Raw genomic sequence first — 26071 nt, forward strand, 5'->3', positions numbered from 1 at the left:
AATAATGATCATTGAATCTTGTAAAAAAGCTGAAAACTACCAGTTAATTTGTATGTATACATATATATATATATATGTATATATGTATGTGTACATTGTGTGTGTGTGTGTGTGTGTGTATGTATATATATATATATATATATATATATATATATATATATATATATATATATATATATATATATATATGCATGTATGTATGCATGCATGCATGGCACAGCTCTGGACATGGGTTTGAATGTATGAAGTGTTTTCAGGTGGGGATTTTATTGCATGCAAACAAAACGGCAAAATCATCTTTAAAAAGGTTGTTTATACCTAAAGGCAGCACTGCACATGTGCCTGCCGACGTTACCTGATGGCTACATTTCTGATAGCCCTGGTACAACTTACCCAAGGGTGTTGCCTGCCAGTCTGCCCAGTGTGTCAGAACCAGACAGGAACCAGGGCGGATCACTAGTCCTGCCTGGCCTGGAGCTCCTTCCTGCCCCTGAGACACTGCTCAACTTTGAACTGGAAACAAAAGATGGGAGATCAGTTACAAACCTATAATCCCACGTGTGGGACCATCACAGAGCCTGGAGAGCCCAGGCCTACGAGCCAAAAATGGGGCGACTAACATGGCAACACCCTTGGGAATCAGAACTGACTGCAGCTCATTCCTCAGGCAAGAGCTGTAGGAAAGGCTGGCAGGGAACTGCTAAAGAATTCCCCTAAATCATGTGCCATCATGCCCGCAAAGTATTAGGTTCTATACAAACACCAAGGACTTCTTGAGGCTCACAAAAGGGGATTTGCAACGCTGCAACATGGCTTCGATCCCAAAAAACAACATAAAAGAAAAACTAGCCCACCTTCTCAGTTCAAACAAAAATGCACAAACAAACCAATGCAATGAGCATTCATCATGAGAAAAAATCATTTTTTGCAGTTTACTTTCAATAAATGGTCTTTTCGTACTTCGAAGCTTTGAATTTTATGAGTTACAATATATTTTTTGGTCTTAAAATTAAACTTATGTAACACCAAATATTAAAGTGTTTATAAAGTAGTGTTGCAACGTGCTTGCATGTGTATTTGGTTAGCCACATTTCAGTAATAAAACACCACCGCTGATAAAACCAGACGACATGAGCTGGCCACAACTAATCTACAGGCTTTAGACTGACTTCCTTCCATTTTAACTACTTCATAAAATTCCCTCGCTACCATCACTAAGAATATAATGCAAGCTTTTCATGCAACTTTAAGGCTACATCTTTGAAGTGTTCATATTTAAGTGCATTTAAACTACGCAAACATAAAAAACCGTCAGTGTGTCTTCACACCAACACCAACAACACAACCTTTAATCATATAAGAAGAGTAATGGCGGTGAAAATTCAGCACACTTGAAACAGAATTAAGAAAAACTTAATGTATAAACCCAGAGTAATTATAACAAGAAGGGACAGATCTAGAGTTATTCTGCATGCCAGCTCATACATGCATTTTCCATGCATCTAACAGGGGTATTAATTTCTCACCCATCATTGCCATCGGGCTTGCTGAGCTCCAGTCGGTCGGGCTGGACGGCAAAGTTGATCCTGCAGATACGTCCATCCTGAAATAAAAGATTGTTTTATTTTCTGCATTGCTTTGTTTTCATTAAACAAAAAACTCATTTTCATCCTCCTGTAGTTTCAATCCCATATTTGTTTTTTGTTTTTCTTTCTTTGCAACATAAAAGGAGGATTTTTGGAGAAATTGTGCAATGCTCTTTTATATACAACAGTACATAGTAAACTGAAAAACTTCAAACAAAAAAAAAAGCTTAAGATTCAGTTTTCTGAGTCACTCTGGATAAAAAGGTCTGGCAAATGCATAAATGTAAATACAATGGATAAGAGCAAAAAAAACTGGTTTGGAACAACATGAGTACCAGCAAATGCCATAATTATTTTTATTAGGGATGGAACGATTACCGGTTTGGCGATAAAATTACCCATGGTTAGTATTGCCATTTGATATTTTAATATCATTAAAACCATATTTGATTACCATGATTTGAACTGAGGATAAATACGGTCCAGCATAAAGCAGTTTCAAATAACAATCTCATGTGCACAAAGCAGCAGAGTAGTTTCATTTTGTGTGAAAACATGGCGGGAAGCTGATGCCTTAAAGACTTGAATGCAGACAAGTTTGTGATTCTTAATTCATGTCTGCAAGCAATGTTTTGTGCTGGTAATTGGTATAATTCACATGCAAACTCTACGCCATGATCTCTTTGCACATCGCGTTTGTATAAATGTAGAGAGGGATAATGACAGGAATCTATCCCTTGACGTGATTGGTTATTGAATTTTGTGACGTAGCAAACCGAGGGCTGTTTTAAACCACATTTCTTGAACTGTCATTGGGAATCTACAGTTTTCACAAGAAAATACTCTATGGCAATTGATGTTGATTAATGGATTGGCTCATGGTTGGTATAAAAGCAAATTATAAACACCACATATACAAATAAACAACAGAAACTTGATTTTCACTACAGGGGGACTTTAAATACTTCAGTACTTTTTGAACATTTCCAGCACATTTTAACAATACGGTGATAACATGATAATTTGGATCACTATAATCATGATAAGAAATTGTCATACGGTGAAATTAATTCATATTTAGAGAAAATTATTGCTCTAAAATACAACGACCCAAATGAAAAAGCAAAACACTTCAGGTTTATGAAAATGTCTGAAATAATGCATGATATAAAGTAACAGTGCTGCATAATAAAGGTTACCTCAAGGAGAAATCCAGCATGATTTGGTCCAACCACACACTGCTTAAGTTTGGCCTGCTCCAATGGAATAAGGTGTGGATGACTGCAGTGTGGACAGAGAAATATAAGTCAAGTGTTTTCACAAAACTCTATTCTTCATTGATGTGGAAAGAACAATAAAACCACTGGGCTTAAAATGCAAATGCTTGGTAAAACATACCTGTTACAGTTGTATTTGTTAAGCTTTTCTGACACTTCACGGAGCCTGTAAGAAACAAAGGCATATGATGCACTGGGCTTAATGACTCATACAATTCATCAATATCTAAAATAATAATGTTCATGCCGCATTATCAATGGCACAGCTGAATGTACAGAGTCATCATTTATATTGGCTTGAGCAATGGCCAACACCTCTGAAGTGAAACTTGCCAAAACCTTGGCAGGAGAGAGGATGACTATTACGGTTTGAAATATGGAAAACTTTGGGAGACGGAAGAAAAAACAATTGCTTTTGTGGGTCATTTTACCATTCACTTTATTCTGGGCATTTCACACTAATTTCTGTCATGTTTAAATACTAATAATTAGTGGTGGGTGGTATGACCAAAACTAATATCACTGTATTTTTCTAAATTATACCGGTTTCATGGTATATGACAGTATTTTTTTTTATTTTTGTGCATTACCACATGTAAACCTCATTTTTTTACTGATTGAGTGAGGAAATAGGCTACTGCAGTAGATTGACTTAGAATGCCCTATTTTACTGTCATGAGTGAATATTGTAGAAAAATTACACTTTAAATTTTAACGAAATACCCGTTAGTACATGTTAACCTCATTTATATATTGTGACATTGTCTGATACATACATAATATACATATGCATAACGCATTAGGAAAATGCTATTTCAAAAAACTTCCATCCATCAGAATAATGAAGGTTCAAATAAACCTGGAGGGGCCTAGTTTGTTCACAAACAAATGTCCCCCAAGTGATCAAATATTTGTAATAAACATGCAAAGATTTGTAATGCTTTCAACTCCCTATAATGATATAATTCGGCTAAATTAGTTATTACTTGCTAAATTCAGTCAATGTTAATTGATGTTATTACAGTTATGCATAAAAATACGACAGAAAGGAAGTTAGTCAATATCACACGAAGAGTGCCAGTTTTCACCTCTAAAAGTCAGCATTATTACAAATGTGACACTGATTTCATGCAACAATAAACAAATTGTTAATATTGAGAGACTTTTATGCTTTAGACACCATATTGCCTGTAGCCGTTTTTGCTCGATTATGCCAACAAAAATTAATTCCAAACACAGCCACAGCACTGTTTTGCGTCTCTGAGCAACATGACCCTGTTTTGTTCCTGAGTGAATCACCCATTAATTAATTTGGTTCAATCGCAATGACTCACTTATTAACATTGACTTGCTGCCACCTACTGGCGGTTTTAATAACACATCTTCTTCATTCGAAACCGCAGGTTAAATGCATTCATGTTCCTCTGAGCTGAATTACATCGTGTACATAGGCCTACATCTAAATGCCTTTTCAGACACAGCTTCTGTGTTTCCTCTGCATTTCAAAAATGAATTTTGATGACACTGATATCATTTATTTGGTAACAACCCCAATGTCTTATTATTACCAAAATAATAATACCAAAAACAAGTTTCATACACACACACAGACATTTAAGAGGATTTATTATAATTTTTTGTTGTAGAAAAATGTGTTCAGAAATTGTGTATGGACTCTTGTTATTGTTCCAAGTTACCTTCCTGTCCAGTGATTTTTGCCTCTTACAAAAGCCACAAAGCCCTCCAAGAAGACAGTAAATGCTTATGTCATGCTTGAGCTTTAGTTAGGCTGGAACTTGAAAAGTTAATTTGCACAATATAAGTGCAATGTATAGATATTATTTCTGCCTTAGTTTTAGTTTGTACTGTTTACCTTTGTTAAAGTAATGCGAAATTGATTTTGATATTTATTGACTTAGGTTGCAATTATTACCTTTTTAAAATAATGTGAAATAGATTTTTGAATTTTTTTTTTTATTTATATATTTATTTGCATTTTCAAAAACTAAAAAGTGAGGCTCTGCTGGAAATCTTCTCTTCACTACAAATGATTTCTTTTTTCCATGCCACGAGATAAAAGCCCTTAAAACTAATGACTGGGTATGAAAATAAAGAGATTTTTAGGCCAAACAATCAAATATAAAAACAAACGCATACAATTTCCACCAGGGAACCTTGTGTATGAGTGCCTCAGGGACAAAAGAGCACTTGCAAGGCCGCATGGTGTGCCATAGCTTTCATGAGTAAATGCAGATGCACAGCAGACAGTGACATATGAGGAAAGCAAACAGCTCCAAATTGGCCGAGGAAAAAAGATTTCTCTCAGATGTTGGCCAGCTTTAGTCCTTCTAGCTCATGGACAAAAAGTGTGTCATAAACCAGCTCTAAAACAGTATAAATGGCTGCATACCAAAATCTAGCACGGCACCATACACTTTTTGTCTAGAAATAATTTAAAAGACACAGGGCTGCTGTCCATGTATCACATTCCAAATATGTCCCTTATGAGGTTTCATTTCAGTCAGGATGCTCACTTAGTAGGCAGCTCACTAGGTTTTGGAACAGAGCCAATGTTTTGCTTGGCATACTTGGCACACTAGTACAGCATCATCTGAACAATGATAAATGATAGAGACAACTTCTATATTTTTCAAATTACATAGTCAAATTATTACATTCAATCACCTAAACCTATCAGTAAGGTCTTCAGATTCTCGTCACATTTCAATACTGAACCACTGAGCAGCTCCTCTTTGTATATGAACTCAGTATGAAAACATGTGTAAAGTCATGAAAGCAGCTGACGCAAAAGACCTGTGTCAAAGTACTTTAAAAACAAACCAAAAGCAACATATAAATACCATAATGCACTGCACAGCATATAATATTGGCACAAGTATAAAAATTTGGCACAAGGCAAACACATGCATACACAAGCTTTTCAAAGCATGCACTTCATGATACAGACTAAAAAGCCTAAGATCAGCGACATCTTACTGCAATGAGCACAGAGCAGCAGTCTAAGCTACTGAGATCATGCTGAATCTAGTATGAAGGGGACACGTGTGCAGAAAGGTCCCTATAGTTTCCAGTCAACGCAGCGCAAAAGAAGAGCCTTCAAGTCATGGCTCATTATTGGAGGACAGTGAAGGATGGAGGTCTCCCTGTACACACTGAAACGTTAATGACTAGTGCAAGTATACATCCGTTCTGGGATGACAGATAGTAATGAACAAGACAACCTAACCATAGTGGAGAGAAATGCAAGAACCTGATAAACATGTAGGGCACTAAGAATTTAATCTTGATGCAAGACATGTTTTTCCCTTTGTTGGAAATAAGAACATTTTGATGCATGACTGAAACACGTTTTTAATGCCATAAAGTCATTTTCCATGCACTAATTAAATAAATGGCTTACGATTCTTTATTATCTAGACTATCAATTGCACTATTTACCATAAAGAATAGCACCAAAAATATGCTACATACTAAGTTGCTGTACTTCTGACAGTGAATCGGCATGCAACGGTCTTATCTGAGAGTTTCAGAACCAGAAATATTGTTACACTTCTATAATCAATATAAATGACCAATATATTTTCATCATGCAGCTGTCATCGGACACAATCACTTCCATCTGAAACCATTTTGACTAGTCAACGAAGTTTAGTTTGTTTATAACATTTCAAGAAATGAGACGTCACTGAAAGAGACTATTGAGGTTGTATTATGACCAAAGCCTTTGGAATTGAATTTTTTTACGTCATGAAAAACGAAAAACAAACAAAGCGTAACATTAAACTCAAACAATCCGTTATCTATATCATCTTCAGGTCAAAATATCGCAAAATAAGTGTTAAAATTAATTGTTCAGCCCTTGATATGAAATAAACAAAAGAAGGGGAAACGTCTAAACACGGTTCACACTAGATTTGATGTGATTTCCACCGACTTTATGAGGATAAATTAATTAAACGGATGAGCTCGCGCAGTGCTAAGGGCTAACCTGAGGGGATTTTTAATCAGCGAATCTCTTCGCATTCACTCGGCGTATCATAAAAAACACGAGTTGAATGATATAAATAAGTCGTAGATTTAAAATAAAAGTCTTGATTTGACGTGTAAAGGCATTTATTTATCGCAGTTCCCTCTCTTTTTTCACCTCCCCATCCCCCAACCCGCATTGTGTCTCCAGTCAGACGGGCCTCGGTATTTTTAGCCCCGAATGTCCAACCTTGAGACATAAAATACCCCAGATGTTTTATTAACAACCTTTGAATGCGCTTTCATATAGATCGCAAACTGCTTCTTTCGCACAAATACCTGTCATTTAGCTGGTCTTCGGTCCCGGGTAACGGGTGAACCACGAAGTGAATGGACGTCATGGGCTCGGTCCCGGGTAGATTATTGTGTGTTGGGCTTTTCTCTTTACTTTAAGGGTTAGGTTTGAGAATGTGTGATTTCTTCGCTGAAAGCAACCTAAGAGCTGAAATATACACCCTCTTCATCCACATGCCGCCATCTTAACTCTGTTTAAGCTTCTTTGGGTCTGTTGGGGAGGATGCGCGTGTTACGGCGATCCTGATTGGTTGAGAGTCAGCATGTGTCGGCGAAGCGGATTGGTTGGAAGGGATAAAGGAACGGAAGGGGGCGGGCCTCACGGGTCATTTCCCATGTGTTGTCATTGTGTTGGCGAGGAATGATCTGTGTGTCATTGTAGTAAATAAACGACTGTTATCTGCGTTCAGGCTTGATACAAAGCTCTTCTTTGGCTGCTTTACAGATTTAATTGTATATTAAGCCCATGCCAGATCTATCAGACATTCAATACTTCTGAGGTACAAAATCTAAACCTTGATTGAGCCCCTGAAACATGATGCTTTGTGGCGCATGTTGGCACCCATAGGAATAAAGCAATGATGTCGTGCACACCTGTCTTAAAAACACACACCTTTTCCACCTGTAACTGTGCTTTGCATGGATTCAATGTTAAGAAACTATGTTAATGTAAAGTTCACTGTCAGAAATTCACTCATATGCCAAAATTGATGTTCTGTATGGGCAAAAAAAATGATTAGATCAAATTTGGCTATCAAAAAAAAAAAAATTTATACATAGTATTGACTATTTGCATCTATGTGACAAAAACCTTTTTTTTCCTTTTGGCCCATTGTATCTATTAATTTTAATATATCGTCCAGCAGGTGGCAGGGTTTGCTTCATTTCAGAAGTATACAAGTATATCTATATACATATGTTTTATTTCACCTCTATTACAAGACAACTGAAGAAAAGGCTCTTATCTTACCAAAACATCTCTTTTCTTTTGTATCTTCGGCATCATTCCTAAATACAGTTTCTTAAATCTTTATGACCGAATAATAATTTTCTATTTATTTATATTTCATGTGATGCACTTTCAGTTGCCATTGAAATAAAATGTACAAACTGATTTTTAAAGTCATTTTTCTACTAGATATTAGCTTTAGGACAATGACCTCTGTGTGAGTTCAACTCTCTCAAGGACACTCAGTGGAGGTTGAAGTTATTTTTAACCAGAACTCTGTTTAATGAGTTAAAGAGTGCCCTTCTGTAAACTCATCACATACTACACTGGAAATCATACGGGAGCTCGGGTTTAGTGCACTCTGTGCTCGGATGAGAACCTGCAAACAGGAAAGATTCAGAGAGCTAAAAATATTGAACAGCTCCTGATGAAATGTCCTTCTGATGCTTGATTGGTCAATCACTGCATCCGCAGTGCAATTTGATTGACTTAAAAAAAAGAATCACACATTATTTAGCATCACTGAATCAACCTAAAATAATCAAATGCATAACAACAAAACTCATTTTATTCTGTTAAATCAAATGAAATAATTTGTCTCAGGCATCTGCTTATTAATAAAGTAAAATAAATAACATTTAAATTGATTCATAAATGTCACCCAACTTGATAACTGTATTTTTAACAAACAACAACAAAAAAATAACGTCACAGTAATTAATTTACGTCTTGAGAAGACACAAATGATGAATAAAGAAATACAGGTGTTAAGTCGTCAAATAATCAAAAATCAGTAAATAAATACATTTTTAAAACAAAAAGAGAAGTCACTTAGAAAATAAAATTGGACAAACATAAAAATTTCGAACAAAATGTCTCTGTAAGTGCACTGCCCAAACAAATAAATGAAGTCTTCAGCAGAAGGACAAATACTGCAGTTCACTTCAATGTCTGTCGTATATTTCCTTAAAAAGGCTTTAGTCGGGTAACTTTTTTACAGTGCATGGCATTTGTTTTAATGCTTATTAACATCTGCACACTTTACTTTGGTTGTTTGTGTGATCGTAACATGGAAGATGTGAGCTGGGTAATAACTCTGTCTGTGACTCATTCTCTACAGATCAACGTTATGCGGCTGAATCATGTAAAGTACATCGTGCTCATGCACTCATACAAATCTAGGCCAAAGTTTCAGTCCAGGGATTCAGGCCAGTGCTGTAGAGTGAACAGTCTCATGAAAGATGATCAGAGTTTAAGAGAGAGAGAGAGAGAGAGAGAGAGAGAGAGAGAGAATAAACCCATGTCTCTGATAGACTGTCCGCTGGGTTTCAGCTTATTGCTTATTTAACATTTACTGAACCGACGAGTATGTAGCCAAAATAAATGGGGAGAGTTAATGCAAAGGTTTAACAGTCAACCGCATACAGATGAAGCACTTCTCTGAATGATGGAAATCATCTGTGATTTTCTAAAGGTTGCAATTTTTTAATTGAAGGTTGTTGTTTTTTTACAATTACAAAAATGTTATTTTATTCTCTATCTTGCTCTTTCTCTGTACTAATTTACATTATAGGTTTTTTATTTAAATTGTTTTTACTTTTTTAGGGTCTATATATATATATATATATATATATATATATATATATATATATATATAATTTTTTTTTGATGATTAGAGCTTACAGCTCATAAAAGTCAGAAATCCAGTATATCAAAATATTAGAATATTTACATTTGAAAGTCGTTAAATGTCCGTCCCTACAGTATAAATTTCAATAAATCTCTTTTTCTTTGAAACCACAATAATGGGGAGAACTGCCAACTTGGAAATGGTCCAGAAGACAATCATTGGCTTTTCACAGAGTGCTGTATCAAAGCATATTAAATGCAAAGTTGACTGGAAGGAAGATATTGGGAGGAAAAGGTGCCCAAGCAACAAGGAAGAGTGAAAACTAGAGAATACTGTCAAGTAAAGCCAATTCAAACACTTGGGAGTGCTTCACAAGGAGTGGACTGAAGCTGGAGTCAGTGCATTAAGAATTTGACAAAATAAAACACAAAATAAACCTGGACATAAAAAAAAAATCGAATTCAGTAAAGAAAACTGAAAAAATAATAAAAACATCTATATAGACATATTATAGACATTATACATAGAAAATATTATTCAAAATAATATTAACTATAACGAATATCCAAGTGAATAAATGACCCTGATAAATATTCAGATTTGTGTTCTGGAAATGTCTGCAAATAAATTAGATGCCTCATTAATGATTTAATGCCATATTTGTATATTTAAACAACATTTCAGAACGATTGTGATACAAAACAGTTGTCTTAATGTACTGTGATAAACCAAATGGGGAAAAACATTGGGATCTATCAGTGAAATGTTTAGCTCTATGACATAAAAAAGTAATTTTAGTGCAGTAATACAATAAATACAGTAATAAAAGGACTGCATTTAAGTACTCTATTTAGATTCCCATTGAAATAGCCCAAACTAAAACATCAAGGACACAATAACAAGAGATGCATGAAATTAATGGTACAATATGGCCTGAAGATGTTTTAGTGAGATTGACCCATACATTTATAAAATTAATCTGACTAAACCGGTTTCAGTAGTTAAGTACTTATGCAAAAAATGTTATTGTTTGCACTGATTTTACACTGCAGAGTTTATGAAATGTTAGACATTCCTTGAAATTATTTCAATTTCAAGGAATAAATATAAGAAAAAGTGATACATCAATATGTTTTCTAAACGTATACTATGCTATGAGTTGTATTAGCATTGCTTAAACTTTTAAAAATACAACTTTAAACCGATCTCCATTGCTTTTTAATTTATTTTAAAAAATAAAAACAATATATTAATAAAATTAATAGCTTAATACTTGAAAACCTCACCTTACAACTACTAAACAGTATTATGTTTGAATCATTGATATACTATAATAAATAAATAAAATAGTAGGTTTTAGTATCTTTTTGTGTTTTGAAAGTAAATATGCTTATATAGTTTTTATACATTTTTATTTATTAATTTTAGTTATATACTACTGCTCCAAAGTTTGAAATCATTAGGATTTTTTAAGGTTTAAAAAAATTAATCTTTTTAAATGAAAAAAATACAGTAAAATCAGTAATATTGTGAAATATTATAATTTAAATAGTTTTTTTCTGTCAATATATTTTAATATAAAATGTATTTTTTTATGTGTTTTTTTAGCATCTAAATGAACTGACATCAGATTGGATTTTTTTTTTGCATAAATAAATAAATAAGCCTTTTTTTAAGCTTCTTTTTTTTCTCTCATTACTATTGAAAAAATACCAATTCCAAACCAAAACCAATCAAGAAGAGGTTTCCAGTTGTTTGCTGACTCGTGTTTAATTGTGAACTCTCACAGTAAAGCCAATGATTTACCAGACACTAAAATGCAAAATGAATCCACAAAGCCATTAAAACCATTTTATTGACAGCTGATCTTTGTCAAGAAAAGATAAATGCTGTAAATGGCAAACAGTCAATAATTTATGCTCTGACACTGATCAAACGTTTCATTTGTCTAACTCCCGTTCAGTGTTGTACAGTCCATTGCTTTCACTTGCAGGTAAAGAGCATTATACCAGCTTCCTCTCGCTTCAACCAGCAGCACTTGCTCAGACCGTCTTCAACACATTCTCAGACAAACTTACACAACACCAGAGACATCCTGGACAGAACACACGTGTGATGCTGAGATAGTGCACAGCACAACACAACACGAATAGACTACTGCTTAGAAAAGGCCTGAAACAAGCAAGACACTTCCCAATTTTGTGTAATACTGCTTTAAAAAATGCAGCCGGACACGTCTTTTCATTTCAATGAAGGAACTTGCTTGTCACGGCAATGCAAGCATGTGCAAATATGAACAACTAGACACTTTGTGTCCACATTTGCATACCTAAAAAGGAATAGTTCAAAAGCAATGCATCAGTTTCTCATCAATGGATGCTCTGAAGTGAATGGGTGCCGTCAGAATGAGAGTCCAAACAGCTGATACAAACATCACAATAATCCACACATCTCCAGCAAAACATTAAGATGTTTTTAACTTTCAACTGTTGTTTCTGGCTAAAATACCAGTCCTCTGCATAAAAAAAAAAAAAATTAAAAGTTTGTTTTGTCTGAATCAGGAGAGAAATCTGCACAGATCAAAATGTCTGTTTCATCTTTTGTCTTCTCCAGATGTTAACTGATGGACTGGAGTGCTGTGGATTATTGTGATGTTTTTATCAGACTCTCATTCTGACGGCACCCATTCACTGCAGAGCATCCATTGATGAGACACTGATGCAATGCTCCATTTCTCCAAATCTGATGAAGAAATATCGGTTGAGTACATGTGCAGCAAATTTTCATTTTTGGGTGAATTATTCCTTAAAAGTGCGTTTTAGGCCTAAGATTTCAACGATTAAGAAAGTTTCATTGTATTTTGTCCATATCACAGTGCTCTTCCTGAACTATTCCCGCAACAGTTTCAAACAGGACAAAGATCACAATTTTCCAGTTCCTTAATACAAATAACAAAAAACAAGTGCATGTCTCTTTAAAAGCGTCTAATGACGTCATGAAACCAGACTCGAGTTTTAATAAATAACTTCGCCTTTTGGGTACATGACTGATTCCTTTAGTAAGTGGAAAAACTGTGTGTGTATACATATTTATAAAACAGATTGAATATAATTAAGTGTATCTGTAAATGCCAACAGTTCCATTTGTTAAAGCTAATCGCATCTATCTGCTGTATATCCATCAGTTATTGTTAAGATCAGGTCCCAGTTAAACTTCTTCAAAGCAACTGAAGCTTCTTAGAAGATTCCAGGTTCTTAAGTGCTTAAACTCAGTCAAAATAAAGACTTTTAAGTGGCTTTATGTCACGCCGGGGTGGAAACGGATGCCCCAGATATGTTTGCTTGCAGGCAGCATGGTACCAGAGAGAAATTCTTCATCCTCACGTCCAACGTGATGCCACAATTATGAAGCTCTTGCCTACAGAGAGGAAAGACAGCTTGATTAAACCACCAAAACAAATGCAGTGGGTTCCAGTGACACTGAGATTCACTCCGTACAGGTCAGATTCAGTGATGCTGTAGAAGACGGGCGGGTTGTGCTCCTCTCCGTTACTGAATGTGGCCCCAGCGTTGCTGAAAAGCAGCCAGTCTCCGACACTGAGCTCCGGCAGCAGACATCGCTCCAGTACCTGATCCAGATCATCCGCAGACGGACCCCACAGACTGCTGGAGAACAGCGGCTCTTCTGCGCTCACCTCCTGACCAAACACCACATGATCACAGAGCATCAGTTTAACAGCTTGTGATGGGCTCAATCACAAAAGCTCACGCACATAACTATAGAACACTATGTGCTTTTATTCAGAGGCCAAATAACGGCTCCGTGCAACTCACATCGTCAGTGTCACACTGGTGTTTTTATAATATATATGTAATATATGTGCAAGCTTATATATTCGCTGTAGTTGTATTTTTGAGCTTTAGTGAAGTATTATCTTTTAACACATTTCTTTACTATTTAACGTGCATGTTTAACATCTTTAATATTTAAAAAATCTTTCTTAGACATGTAAAACTTCACAATGCATTTCAGTTTAGGACTTATTAAAACGTTCACTATAAAAGAGATCTACTGAATAAAACGGTGCATGCATGAAATGTATTTTGAAATGTCTTTTCATGCATACTAAAAAAAAAAAGTTAATTGTAAAAATTTGCTGATGTTTGTACAAACAGAAATATTTACCTTGTGTGCCAAAGGCATTGATATTGAATCTTCACACAGTAGCTTACTGGCAAAAGACCCATAAACCCCATCGTTCATGTAGTAGAGAAACTCAGGCTCATCGTTCGCAGATAGTGCATCTGAAAAAAAAAACACAAACAAACATTAAGATCACTATATCACCTATTAGACATGTAAGGGGGGCAATATTGCAATATACACACACACACACACACACACACACACACACTTTTGATGATTATGAACATGATATGATGACTAGTACTCACTGTGTAGTTGACCACTGAAATCACGAGCCACTGTTTTCTTAGCGATTATATTCACGGCCAGCGTGAAGGCAGAAGACACATAATAAGCTCCAGGTTCAGCGATGATCGTCAATCCGGTCGAAAGAGGGAAATACATGTCCAGCATGGGTTTCAGCATCTGGTTGACCTGCACAAAAAAACACCACCAGAAGCTGAGCGTCAGGGGCGATGCATAGAAATGCAAAAACAATCTTACAAATGTACAGCAGAATACAGTACCTCGTCTAACTGCGCCTCACTTCCATCAAAGCCACCTCCGACGTCCAGAATACTCATCTCAAAGCCCAGCTTCTCCTAAGATCACATTCATTTCCAACACGTTACCAAAGGGGAAATAAATACTGGAAGTGACATTTAGATAAATAAAGATCATTCCCCCGGGGTTCAGTAGGGAAGATCGTGGCATAATCGGATCTAAATTCGATCCATGACTGCATGAGTGATGACTCACCGCCATATCAAAGACACATCGGGCGTCAGAAACAGCACGAGAGAACGCTTGTGCATCGTGACAACAACTGGGAATGTTGAATCTGTGAGCAGAGCATGAAATTAAAACTCATTCACTTCCTGCATAAATGTCCTTGGTCGTAACTGTGCAAGAATCATTAAAAAAAAAAGAGAGAGAGAGAAAAAAGCTCAATCGTTAATTGTTTACCCACTAGCTTTGATATCTAATGCATGACATATAATTATACTTGCCCTTAAACTGATTTTAAGAAGCATTTTACTCTTCTTATTAGATCTATGCATCATCTTTTGTGTCAAATGTTTACATTTAAACAATAAATTCAATTAGAATTAAACACTGTTACCAATTAAAAGAAATCAATATCAACAAAACTCATTTTTCCATTACAGAAGAGGCACAGAAGCTGCACATGTGTAACTGCCAGTAGGTGGCAGCAAGTCTCCGTCTTAATAAGCGAGTCATTTACTAAAGCGATTTGTTCAAAGGCTTATTCGTTTTTTTTATAAATCGATTGTTTATCTTAATGAATGGATCAATGATTTGTTCAAACGCAGATTCATATAGGATCGAAATGTTTTGAGACCATTTTCATTTGCAAAACTGAATAAAAACCATGTTCTCTTCTTATTTACTTAACTGTTGTCTCCTCAATGCATCTCTTTTTGTTTTTGCAAAGTGAGAGACATACTTGATAATGCCAACTCATCACATTGTCAAAACAATTGCATGCCACTACTGTACTGCGACATCAGAAATTGTGATGTCCAAATAATCTTTGAGGTCTCTGTAACTTCTAAATGATAACTTCCAGGCTTATTCTGTATTCTCTCCAGTCTCGAGAGAGACTCACTTGACTCCTGTAACGTGCAAGCTGAGCTCTCTGGCACGCTCCAGCAGATGTCTGCAGTCCTTAAGTGTGGAGCCGAACGGTAGGGCCGTCTCCTCTCGGTCGCAGCACCTCTCCGATGTCAACAGCAGCAACACCCTATTGCGAAAAACCAGTTCAAGAAGAGAAGATTCAGTATTGAAACAATCCAGTGCATTAGTGTGAATCCAGCCTATCAGAGCTGCCACTGTCTATGACATCATCAGTGATCAGTCTAGTCACTGCAAGTGTGATGTCGTGACGTACTTTGCTTTGGGATGGCATCGTGCAATCTTCCTCAGCTCCACCTCATTATCACAAACCAAGAGGGGGATGTTGTGTTTGGCTGCGTATTTGATATGGGAGAGCTGTTTGCACGTGCCGCCGAGAATGATGTCCTGAGACGGGACGCCAAAGTCTTTCACCAAGTCCAGCTCATGCTGAAAGACAAGCACAGCAGCCAGAGATGATGACACACAAAGCAGCAAACTAAAATAATAATACATTTCAAAAATAGAGAGACAGATGGTATAGAGGCAGAATGTTATTTCAGGACGATGGAATAGTCTATTTTAGTGAGTGAGAGGAGATTTTATATTTACTTTGTTTGAACAAACAAAGCCAGTGCCGAGAGCCGCCAGGATTTCTACGACCACAGGGCTGCTGTTGCTCTTGATTGTGTAGAAAGGCCGAATCTGGTCCATTTTAGTTCTCCAGCGAACTTGCTGCCGCACAATAACCCCTAAGTCGGCAACCAAAAATGCACTCTTCAGTGCCTAAAGAAAAAACAACATGCATCACGCTTTGGTTCAACAAGGAAAGGCACAATAAATGCACAATAAAAACTTACAAGAGTTTGATCGTGGATGTGTTTATCGATCACATCTCGGAGAGCTGCGCTTCCTTCCAGCAGCTCAACAGAAAGGTATGGATCATCCGGCGTTCCCTTCATACTTCTCCGTAATCTGACTGGCATAAAACAGGTCACCTATTTATGAGAACACTCAGAGCTCTTGGGTCCTAGCGATATTCACTGCAAACACAAGACATGCGTAAAAAATCAATAATGCAAGCTTATAGGGCATATAGCTACAGACTGAAGGTGCTTCGTAAGGGAAATCAGAACTTCCTCCTGCATGAATACATACAGTAGCACACCAGAAGTGAGGATACAGCAATGTGAACCTACAGGGACAGGTCAGAGGTCGACCTCTCCAGCTATCAGCTAGGATCCCAAGGGGGCTCTGCGTTGAAATCGAACCGCTCTCGGTGCACACAAGCCCCTGAGCTGTTCTCGCAGTTCACGTACAACTGCAAAAGACAATCAAAATCATAAATGAGGTGTGTCAAAGAATAGTAAACAATGAGTAGAACATTTTTTTTCTAATATATTCCAAGGACAGTTTATATCATTAAGTGTACACAAAGAATGTGGAGAATATATACATGTACACACACAGACTGTTTTATATATATATATATATATATATATATATATATATATATATATATATAATTGACAGAAAATAATTTTTATATATTATAAATCAGAGAAACAACAACAAAAAAAGTGTTTTTCATTCTCAAACCAATTTTTTTAACTGGTTATACATACATTTTCAAGCTGTTTATTTTCTGAAAAATAAGTATATACATATATATATATACACATACATATATATATATATATATAAATATACACACACACATATATACAAATATATATATATATATATTCACACACACACACAAACAAGTAATTATCGAAATTAGACGCCCGGAAATGAATGAGGCGCCAACTTCACAAGTCTTTTTCATCGATATGTTACAAAAGAAGAAATTATGTTTCTTTTAGCGGTTAACAAAAACTCTTTGGTTTATCAAATGATTATGACAACATTAGTGTTTATTTGTGATGATTACACAGCCGACATTCACGATAAGATTTAAATTACAGTGTAACGTTACTTTATTGCTAGCAGTCACTTAGCCAGCTAACGTTAGCAGCTACCGGTGTTCAAGTCTTACGCTATTTATCTTAATAACACTAAAACATAACGAGTTAATTCAGGCTGAAAGCAGTCAAGTGATAATAAACAACTCGGATATCGTCGTAAAATATAAACAAGAGCCTAACAGATACACGTTAGTTTATAAACCCAAAGCTACTCACGCGGGAGAAATCGCGAGGAGCATCTGAGGTAAACCGTCTTCTCTTTTTTGGCGGAATTTTTACAAAATAATAAAGGCACTGATATGAGAGGTAACATTAATGTTTAGAGCCATATATCTGAGTTTAATCCAATGTGCCTCGGACGGTTGTGAAGGTTGAGGGATGAAGCGCATGAAAGAGGCGGGGCGATAATTTACATGAAGTGGTGAAGGGAGTGAGGAGGCGGGGCTGTTATGTTAATTAGGCGGTGAAGCGGGCTGTTCATTGCTTTACGTTGAAAAGTGGGTGGAGCTCCTGTTTAAATAATATGAGCGAGTGAAGAAGCGAGGCTTAATTTATTCGGTAAAAGGGGCGGAGCTTTAGTTTAAATAATTTGTTGAGAGTGAAAGCAGCCGGACTGTCAGACCCCGTTGAAACAAAATAAAAGTTTTGTTTTATCCTCCTCCTAATTCTATTTTTTCTTTTTATTTTATAAATATACACTGTAGGCTTTTATACTTATGTTTGATACTCTTTTACCTTTTGTTCTTTAATATTTTGAATTGTTTTAATTTTATTTTTCCATTTAAATGTTTTTTTTTTTTGCATGCATTTGTCATTTTTAATTATTTTTAAAACGTGTATAGTATTTATAAAGTTTTAACTTTTAGTTTAGGATCTGATAGTAGTTGTTTTAATACTACAATTGATTGCTTCTGTTGTCCTCATTCATGAGTTTTGGATAAAAGCTTCTGATAAATGACTATATATATATATATATAAATATATATATATATATATATATATATATATATATATATATATATATATAAAATCCACTTTGAGTCGATCTATATGGTAGTGCAGCTGAAGTGTAGGTTTATATGCATTCAGCCGGTCACAAACAAAACAACAACCTTATATTTATCTGCTAAGACTTAATCTTAAGTATTTTAACATAAAAATGAAATTAAAATTTTCAGATGAAATCATAGTACAGCACCTATTTAAATGAATGGATGAATCAAATTAAGTACCTTAAGTCAACAGTGCAACAACAAAAAGCCACAATTTAAACATGTACAAAATATAAAGACAACTCAACGTAATCTACATGCATTATTTCAAGATTGTTTGTTGACAATCTTCATACATTATCAAGTACATGCAAAGCATAAACAATGGCAAACAGAATCTTCAGTGAACAATTCTAAATCATGTACGTTACAAAATATTTTATCTGAACAAAACTATTTTTATAACTTCCTTGAATAGTATAATGCATAGACTACTATAATATAGTATATTACATGGCATACAAATACCTTCACAATCCATCATTTTAAACTTTTCGTTTATGTTTGCTATTTAAAATTATCCAAATAATCAGATCTATATTGATAAAGATAATATAAAGATTTATATTGAAATGTACTGGTACTGATAAGAAGGAAGAGAAACATCTCATACCTGAATGCCAAAAGAGCCTTCATCACCTCGCCTTCAAAGTTCCTGTCAGAACATTTTCCATTTTGCACTTTTATAGCATGATTCTGGATAAAACATGATAAATAATTCTGAATTAATTGCACTGTGTGTTACTGTCTCTTCATATAGACGAGCTGCTGCTTCAGTGTCCAGATACTGATGAAATGAATCCACACTTATATCCACAGTTTATAGAGGGAGGCGCGTTTACCCTGCTCTCTCTCTCTCTCTCTCTCTCTCTCTCTCTCTCTCTCTCTCTCGCTCTCTCTCTGTGACGATAGTCACACTATTCAAAGTTTTTTCATTCACCACATTCTCTAGAGTAAACTGCTCTGGGTGTGTGTTCACAGTGTGTGTTCACAGTGTGTGTGTGTGTTCACTGCTCTATGTGTGTGCACTTCGGATGGGTTAAATGCAGAGCACGGATTCTGAGTATGTGTCACCATACTTGTCTGAATGTCACTTCACTACTATTCACTAAACCTAATGACTAATAGATGAAGATGCTGACTTAAATAGCACTTTTTTTTTAAATAGTAACACCAAGATGTAGATGAGTTTGTTTCTTCATCAGGTTTGGAGAAATGTAGCATTGCATCAGTGTCTCTGTAACTGCAGTGAATGGGTGCCGTAAGAATGAGAGTCCAAACAGCTGATAAAAACATCACAATAATCCACAACACTCCAGTCAGTTAACGTCTGGAGAAGATAATAGCTGAAACATATCCAGCATTAAGACATTTTTTGCTTGCAGTTTCTGGATAAAATACGAGTCCATAATAAAACTTCCTCCAGTGAAAAAGAGCATCTGCTGTTGTCTCTCACATCAAAATCCAGCCACTTATTTGTTTAGAGCTGTTTAAACGCTTCTTGATCTGTGCAGATTTCTCTCCTGGTTCAGACAAAACCACTTTTTGACTGGAGGACGTGTTATTATGGATTATTGTACTTTTGTTAAAAACACCTTGATGGACGTGTTTCAGCTATTGTCTTCTCCAGATGTTCACTGATGGACTGGAGTGCTGTGGATTATTGTGATGTTTTTATCAGACTCTCATTCTGACAGCACCCATTCACTGCAGAGCATCCACTGATGAGACACTAATGCAGTTCTACATTTCTCCAAATATGTTCCTATAAGAGTCAACCTAAACATTTCTGTGCCACGATATGTTACAGACACAAATTCCTCATTTGTGTATATAGTTTCCATTTCTCCAATTGCTGACTCCTTTTACTAAAAATAGTTTCATAAGAATGCCAAATGAGCCAATTGAGCTTCACAATAGCTTTGTTTGTTTTACTCACATCAATGTTGCTCAGACTGCTACGCTTGTCATTGAAAGTTTCTCTTTTGCAGCTCACAAAAGCAGTTCCGAGATTTGTGCCGACTCCCTCTAGACTATAAATGAGCGCATGGCATCTAATCTAACATAACATCTACAGCAGCTCGGAGTGAACGATGCTCTTTGATAACCATTGTTCTTAGTATAATGGTGATCTGCTTCTGTAGGCTTGTTGAAGGAAGGACGTGTGGTTTGCCTGCCATATGCAATAATACTGCTATTGAGCAACAGGAATTCTCCTGAGCTTTAAGGCCCTAAATACAATACAACATAAAGGAACTCTCCAACAACCTAAAGTATTTCAGATAATCTGATCTAAATCTTAGAAAACAAAGGACATTCCTGTAACAATAAAATTGTGAAATTTTCCAGTGAAAGTAATGAGATCATTTAGTGACTGGAAATATCAACAGTATTACATCAAAGGAAACACTTTTTTTTTTTTCGAGTGAATATTTTTCATGCAGTTTATTTTTAGACACAAACCTAAAGTGATATATCCAGACGCATATTTACTGCACTCATGCTGCTCAGCTTTACTTGATTCTCCATCAATCATGTTTTAGAGTCTCAAATCTGATCCTCAGGATCTTTTGAGGAGCGTTTGTTTCCAGAAGCTTTACTTTCACTGTTCCTCAGCGGAGGAATGATCTTCACAAGCCTCTAGAACATCTCACATCTTTATTTCTTCAGCTCTCCATCACTGTGTTATATGTGCGGATCATTTACATCTCATCTTACTGAGACACATTACTGGAGATAAAGAGTGACCACTGATATTTTAATGAGTTTATGTCAGTATCTGCTATAAAGAATACTGTTGTAATTTCACTGATTTACATAACAAGCATCAGAATTTCATAACTTTTTAGCACCAAATTGCATATTTTTGCTTACTTGGAGTTTATGAATAAAACTTAAGTTTTTTTCTTAATATTCTCTCTATATCAGACTGTATTATTCATAAAAACCTGATGTATCAAATACGATACTCCAAAAAAAAACAAAAAAAAAATAGGTTTTACAGGGTTAAGATACTTTTTAACAGTAATTAGAAAGCACAAAATGCTGGTTTCAGCTAGTTGTATTGTTAAAGATTAAGTAAATGGAAACTACTTTATGCTTTACTATACATTTCATTTTTATCTGTTAAAAACATGTGAAGGTCATTGCCAGCAGGCTAAATGAATAGACAGTGAGTTTATTATAACTAAAACAATAGAGCTTATCTTTTGTTTTCCATCACTGTCTGTCACCTTTTATCTCTCCACCCAGCACACAAATGAACTCACCCATTTCCTTGACTCCCTTTCAATAAATATTCACCCTTATCCTGACAAAAAGAACATCAGTTGGATTGTAACTCTGTGGAATTTGATTAGTCTGCTTGTGGACTCTGTATCAGTTTGAGAAATAGATTTAAGAATCAAAGCAATGTGGGCTAACAAAAAAAATTTCATATGACTAAAGAAGATTGTAAGTCATATTGACTACCCCAGGGCTATTCAAATCTTGCCCTGGAGGGCCAGTGCACTGCAGAGTTTAGCTCCAACCCTGATCAAACCCTCCTACCTGTGATTTTCTAATGATCCCAAAGACTAGGATTAACAGGCTCAGGTGTGTTTTCGTTAGGTTTGGAGCTAAACTCTGCAGTGGACTGGCCCTCCAGGGCAAGATTTGAATAGCCCTGGACTACCCTTTTGACAGTTACATGTCATTTTGTAGCCTCACAAATGTTTATATCTCACAATTCTGACTTTATCTCGCAATTCTGACTTTATCTCACAATTCTGACTTTATCTCGCAATTCTGACTTTATATATCCCAATTCTGACTTTATCTCGCAATTCTGACTTTATATCTCACAATTCTGACTTTATCTCACAATTCTGACTTTATCTCGCAATTCTGACTTTATCTCGCAATTCTGACTTTATATCTCCCAATTCTGACTTTACATCTCTCAATTATGACTTTATATATCCCAATTCTGACTTTATCTCGCAATTCTGACTTTATCTCGCAATTCTGACTTTATATCTCCCAATTCTGACTTTATATATCCCAATTCTGACTTTATCTCACAATTCTGACTTTATATCTCACAATTCTGACTTTATCTCACAATTCTGACTTTATCTCGCAATTCTGACTTTATCTCCCGATTCTGACTTTATCTCACAATTCTGACTTTATCTCGCAATTCTGACTTTATATCTCCCAATTCTGACTTTACATCTCTCAATTATGACTTTATATATCCCAATTCTGACTTTATCTCGCAATTCTGACTTTATCTCGCAATTCTGACTTTATATCTCCCAATTCTGACTTTATCTCGCAATTCTGACTTTATATCTCCCAATTCTGACTTTATATCTCGCAATTCTGACTTTATCTCCCAATTATGACTTTATATCTCACAATTCTGACTTTATCTCGCAATTCTGACTTTATATCTCACAATTCTGACTTTATATCTCGCAATTCTGACTTTATCTCACAATTCTGACTTTATCTCACAATTCTGACTTTATCTCGCAATTCTGACTTTATATCTCGCAATTCTGACTTTATATCTCGCAATTCTGACTTTATCTCACAATTCTGACTTTATCTCGCAATTCTGACTTTATATCTCACAATTCTGACTTTATCTCACAATTCTGACTTTATCTCGCAATTCTGACTTTATATCTCACAATTCTGACTTTATCTCACAATTATGACTTTATATATCCCAATTCTGACTTTATCTCGCAATTCTGACTTTATCTCGCAATTCTGACTTTATATCTCCCAATTCTGACTTTATATATCCCAATTCTGACTTTATCTCACAATTCTGACTTTATATCTCACAATTCTGACTTTATCTCGCAATTCTGACTTTATCTCCCGATTCTGACTTTATCTCACAATTCTGACTTTATCTCGCACTTCTGACTTTATATCTCCCAATTCTGACTTTACATCTCTCAATTATGACTTTATATATCCCAATTCTGACTTTATCTCGCTATTCTGACTTTATCTCGCAATTCTGACTTTATATCTCCCAATTCTGACTTTATATATCCCAATTCTGACTTTATCTCGCAATTCTGACTTTATCTCGCAATTCTGACTTTATCTCACAATTCTGACTTTATATCTCGCAATTCTGACTTTATATCTCGCAATTCTGACTTTATCTCCCAATTATGACTTTACATCTCTCAATTATGACTTTATATCTCCCGATTCTGACTTTATCTCACAATTCTGACTTTATCTCACAATTCTGACTTTATCTCGCAATTCTGACTTTATATCTCACAATTCTGACTTTATCTCACAATTCTGACTTTATCTCCCAATTCTGACTTTATCTCGCAATTCTGACTTTATATCTCCCAATTATGACTTTAAATCTCGCAATTCTGACTTTATATCTCGCAATTATGACTTTAAATCTCGCAATTCTGACTTTATATCTCTCAATTATGACTTTATATTTCATAATTTTGACTTTATATCTCACAATTCTGACCTTTATATCTCGCAATTCTGACCTTTATATCTCGCAATTCTTAGTTTGTAACCCGCAATTCTCACTTTATATCTCAAAATTCTGACCTTTATATCTCGCAATTCTTAGTTTGTAACCCGCAATTCTCACTTTATATCTCAAAATTCTGACCTTTATATCTCGCAAATCTGACCTTTATATCTCACAATTCTGACCTTTATATCTCGCAATTCTGACCTTTATATCTCGCAATTCTTAGTTTGTAACCCGCAATTCTCACTTTATATCTCAAAATTCTGACCTTTATATCTCGCAATTCTTAGTTTGTAACCCGCATGTAATGAATAAACCTTCCTATTCATCCGGAAGAAGGAGGCGGGAACCGGCGGACAATCAAAAACATTTTAATAACAAAATAAACACAAAAACAGCGCACCAGCCCCTCACGGACGACTGGTGCGCGCAAATAAAACCCAAAACATAACTAAAAGCCCAGGCCTGGTCCTCTCTCGTCCTTCACTGTCGTCGCTCCAGTTTTATATCCTTCCATCTCCTCCATGGGCCTCGAGACCGGTGGGACGAACAGGTGTAGTTCATCTCCAATCACTCCCCCGGCCTCGCTCCCATGTCCCTCGGCCCCGCCCCACTCGTCACATACCCCCATCGCCCCTCGCAGGCCGGGGGGTACTCCCGAGACTGCGCTCTACTCCCCCCCCCCTCCCTCCGGGGGGGCCGCTCCCGGGGACCTGCGGGAACCTGGGGGTAGGACAGGCGAGGCGAGAGAAAAGGAGATGGAAGGAGGAGCGACAGAGACGAGAGAGGGGAGAGAGGAAAAAAAAAAAAAAAAAAATTCCGGTTCCCAGACGCACCGCTGCTCGGCCCTCCACCAGCTGGGTGATCTCCTCCGCGGTGCCTGGCGGTGGCACTGGACGGCCCTCGGCGGACGGCACGACACTCCTCCGCCGCCCGGTGGACGGCGACGGCTCCTCCGGTTTTGGGCAGCCGGCAGGAGTCCCCCGTTCCCTGCTCCTCCCCGTTCCGGCGGAGGCAGCAGGCTCCGGCCACCTGGCGAACGGCGCCGACTCCTCCGCTCCCTCACGGACGGCAGCCGTCTCTCCACATCGTGGGCGGCCGGTAGCGAGCTCGCCCGTCCCCGGCAACTCGCTCCAGTCCACCGCCTCGAGCGTCCATGGCGGCACACTCCTCGCCAGCTCGATGGCACCGCGGATTCACCACAGCGGCGAGGGATCTTCAGCAGCGCGTCCCTCCTTCTCCCGGGCTTCGGCACCACTGTAACGATATCAACCTTCATATTCATCCGGAAGAAGGAGGCGGGAACCGGCGGACAATCAAACAACATTTTAATAACAAAATAAACACAAAACAGCGCACCAGCCCCTCACGGACGACTGGTGCGCATAAAATAAAAACCAAAACACAACTAAAAGCCCAGGCCTGGTCCTCTCTCGTCCTTCACTGTCGTCGCTCCAGTTTTATATCCTTCCATCTCCTCCATGGGCCTCGAGACCGGTGGGTCGAACAGGTGTAGTTCATCTCCAATCACTCCCCCGGCCTCGCTCCCATGTCCCTCGGCCCCGCCCCACTCGTCACACCGCAATTCTCACTTTATATCTCAAAATTCTGACCTTTATATCTCGCAATTCTGACCTTTATATCTCAAAATTCTGACTTTATATCTCGCAATTATGAGTTTATGTGTCGCAAGTCTGAGCTTATACGTCTCACAATACTGAGTTTATGTCTCATGATTTTGAGTTTATCTCACAATTCTGACTTTACATTTCACGATTCTCAGTCTCTTCTGACTTTTTTTTACTCTGAATTCTGAGTTTAAATCTCGCAACTCCATCAAGGAATAAAAAAAAAAAAAAAACGTAATTACGACTTTTCTTCTCAGAACTGAGGCTATATACCTCGCAATTCTGATTTTATAGCACCCA

General features: G+C 36.7%; 2 protein-coding genes across 13 annotated transcripts in view; both read right to left on the reverse strand.

Moving 5' to 3' along the window:
- LOC132158928 (E3 ubiquitin-protein ligase UBR5-like) overlaps nucleotides 1-7410 on the reverse strand; it is a 59019-nt gene extending 51609 nt beyond the window's left edge. For all 6 annotated transcript variants that reach the window (XM_059568560.1, XM_059568558.1, XM_059568561.1 and 3 more), the window contains exons 1-5: nucleotides 7190-7410; nucleotides 2985-3029; nucleotides 2786-2867; nucleotides 1527-1603; nucleotides 394-513 (exon numbers count right to left, since the gene is read on the reverse strand). In XM_059568560.1, the coding sequence (XP_059424543.1) occupies nucleotides 394-513; nucleotides 1527-1603; nucleotides 2786-2867; nucleotides 2985-3029; nucleotides 7190-7251 (386 nt within the window). In that variant the 5' untranslated portion in view covers nucleotides 7252-7410. The remainder of the gene's footprint in view (nucleotides 1-393; nucleotides 514-1526; nucleotides 1604-2785; nucleotides 2868-2984; nucleotides 3030-7189) is intronic.
- Nucleotides 7411-12318: 4908 nt separating this feature from the next.
- Nucleotides 12319-19366, reverse strand: azin1a (antizyme inhibitor 1a). Of its 7 annotated transcripts, none has more exons than XM_059568564.1 (12): nucleotides 19236-19366; nucleotides 16803-16924; nucleotides 16464-16646; nucleotides 16216-16389; nucleotides 15881-16053; nucleotides 15599-15733; nucleotides 14728-14809; nucleotides 14496-14570; nucleotides 14238-14403; nucleotides 13969-14087; nucleotides 13281-13480; nucleotides 12319-13200 (listed from the first exon to the last, which is right to left on the reverse strand). In XM_059568564.1, the coding sequence occupies exons 3-12, from the start codon at nucleotides 16587-16589 to the stop codon at nucleotides 13086-13088; spliced, it is 1365 nt and encodes a 454-aa protein (XP_059424547.1). In that variant the 5' UTR covers nucleotides 16590-16646; nucleotides 16803-16924; nucleotides 19236-19366; the 3' UTR covers nucleotides 12319-13085. The 7 variants fall into 7 exon arrangements, with proteins under 7 accessions (XP_059424547.1, XP_059424549.1, XP_059424551.1 ...); XM_059568566.1 differs by having other exon boundaries at nucleotides 16762-16924; XM_059568568.1 differs by lacking the exon at nucleotides 19236-19366 and adding an exon at nucleotides 17787-17992 and having other exon boundaries at nucleotides 16464-16578.
- Nucleotides 19367-26071: the final 6705 nt, after the last annotated feature.

Source organism: Carassius carassius, chromosome 15, assembly GCF_963082965.1.
Source record: "Carassius carassius chromosome 15, fCarCar2.1, whole genome shotgun sequence".
NCBI lineage: Eukaryota > Metazoa > Chordata > Actinopteri > Cypriniformes > Cyprinidae > Carassius > Carassius carassius.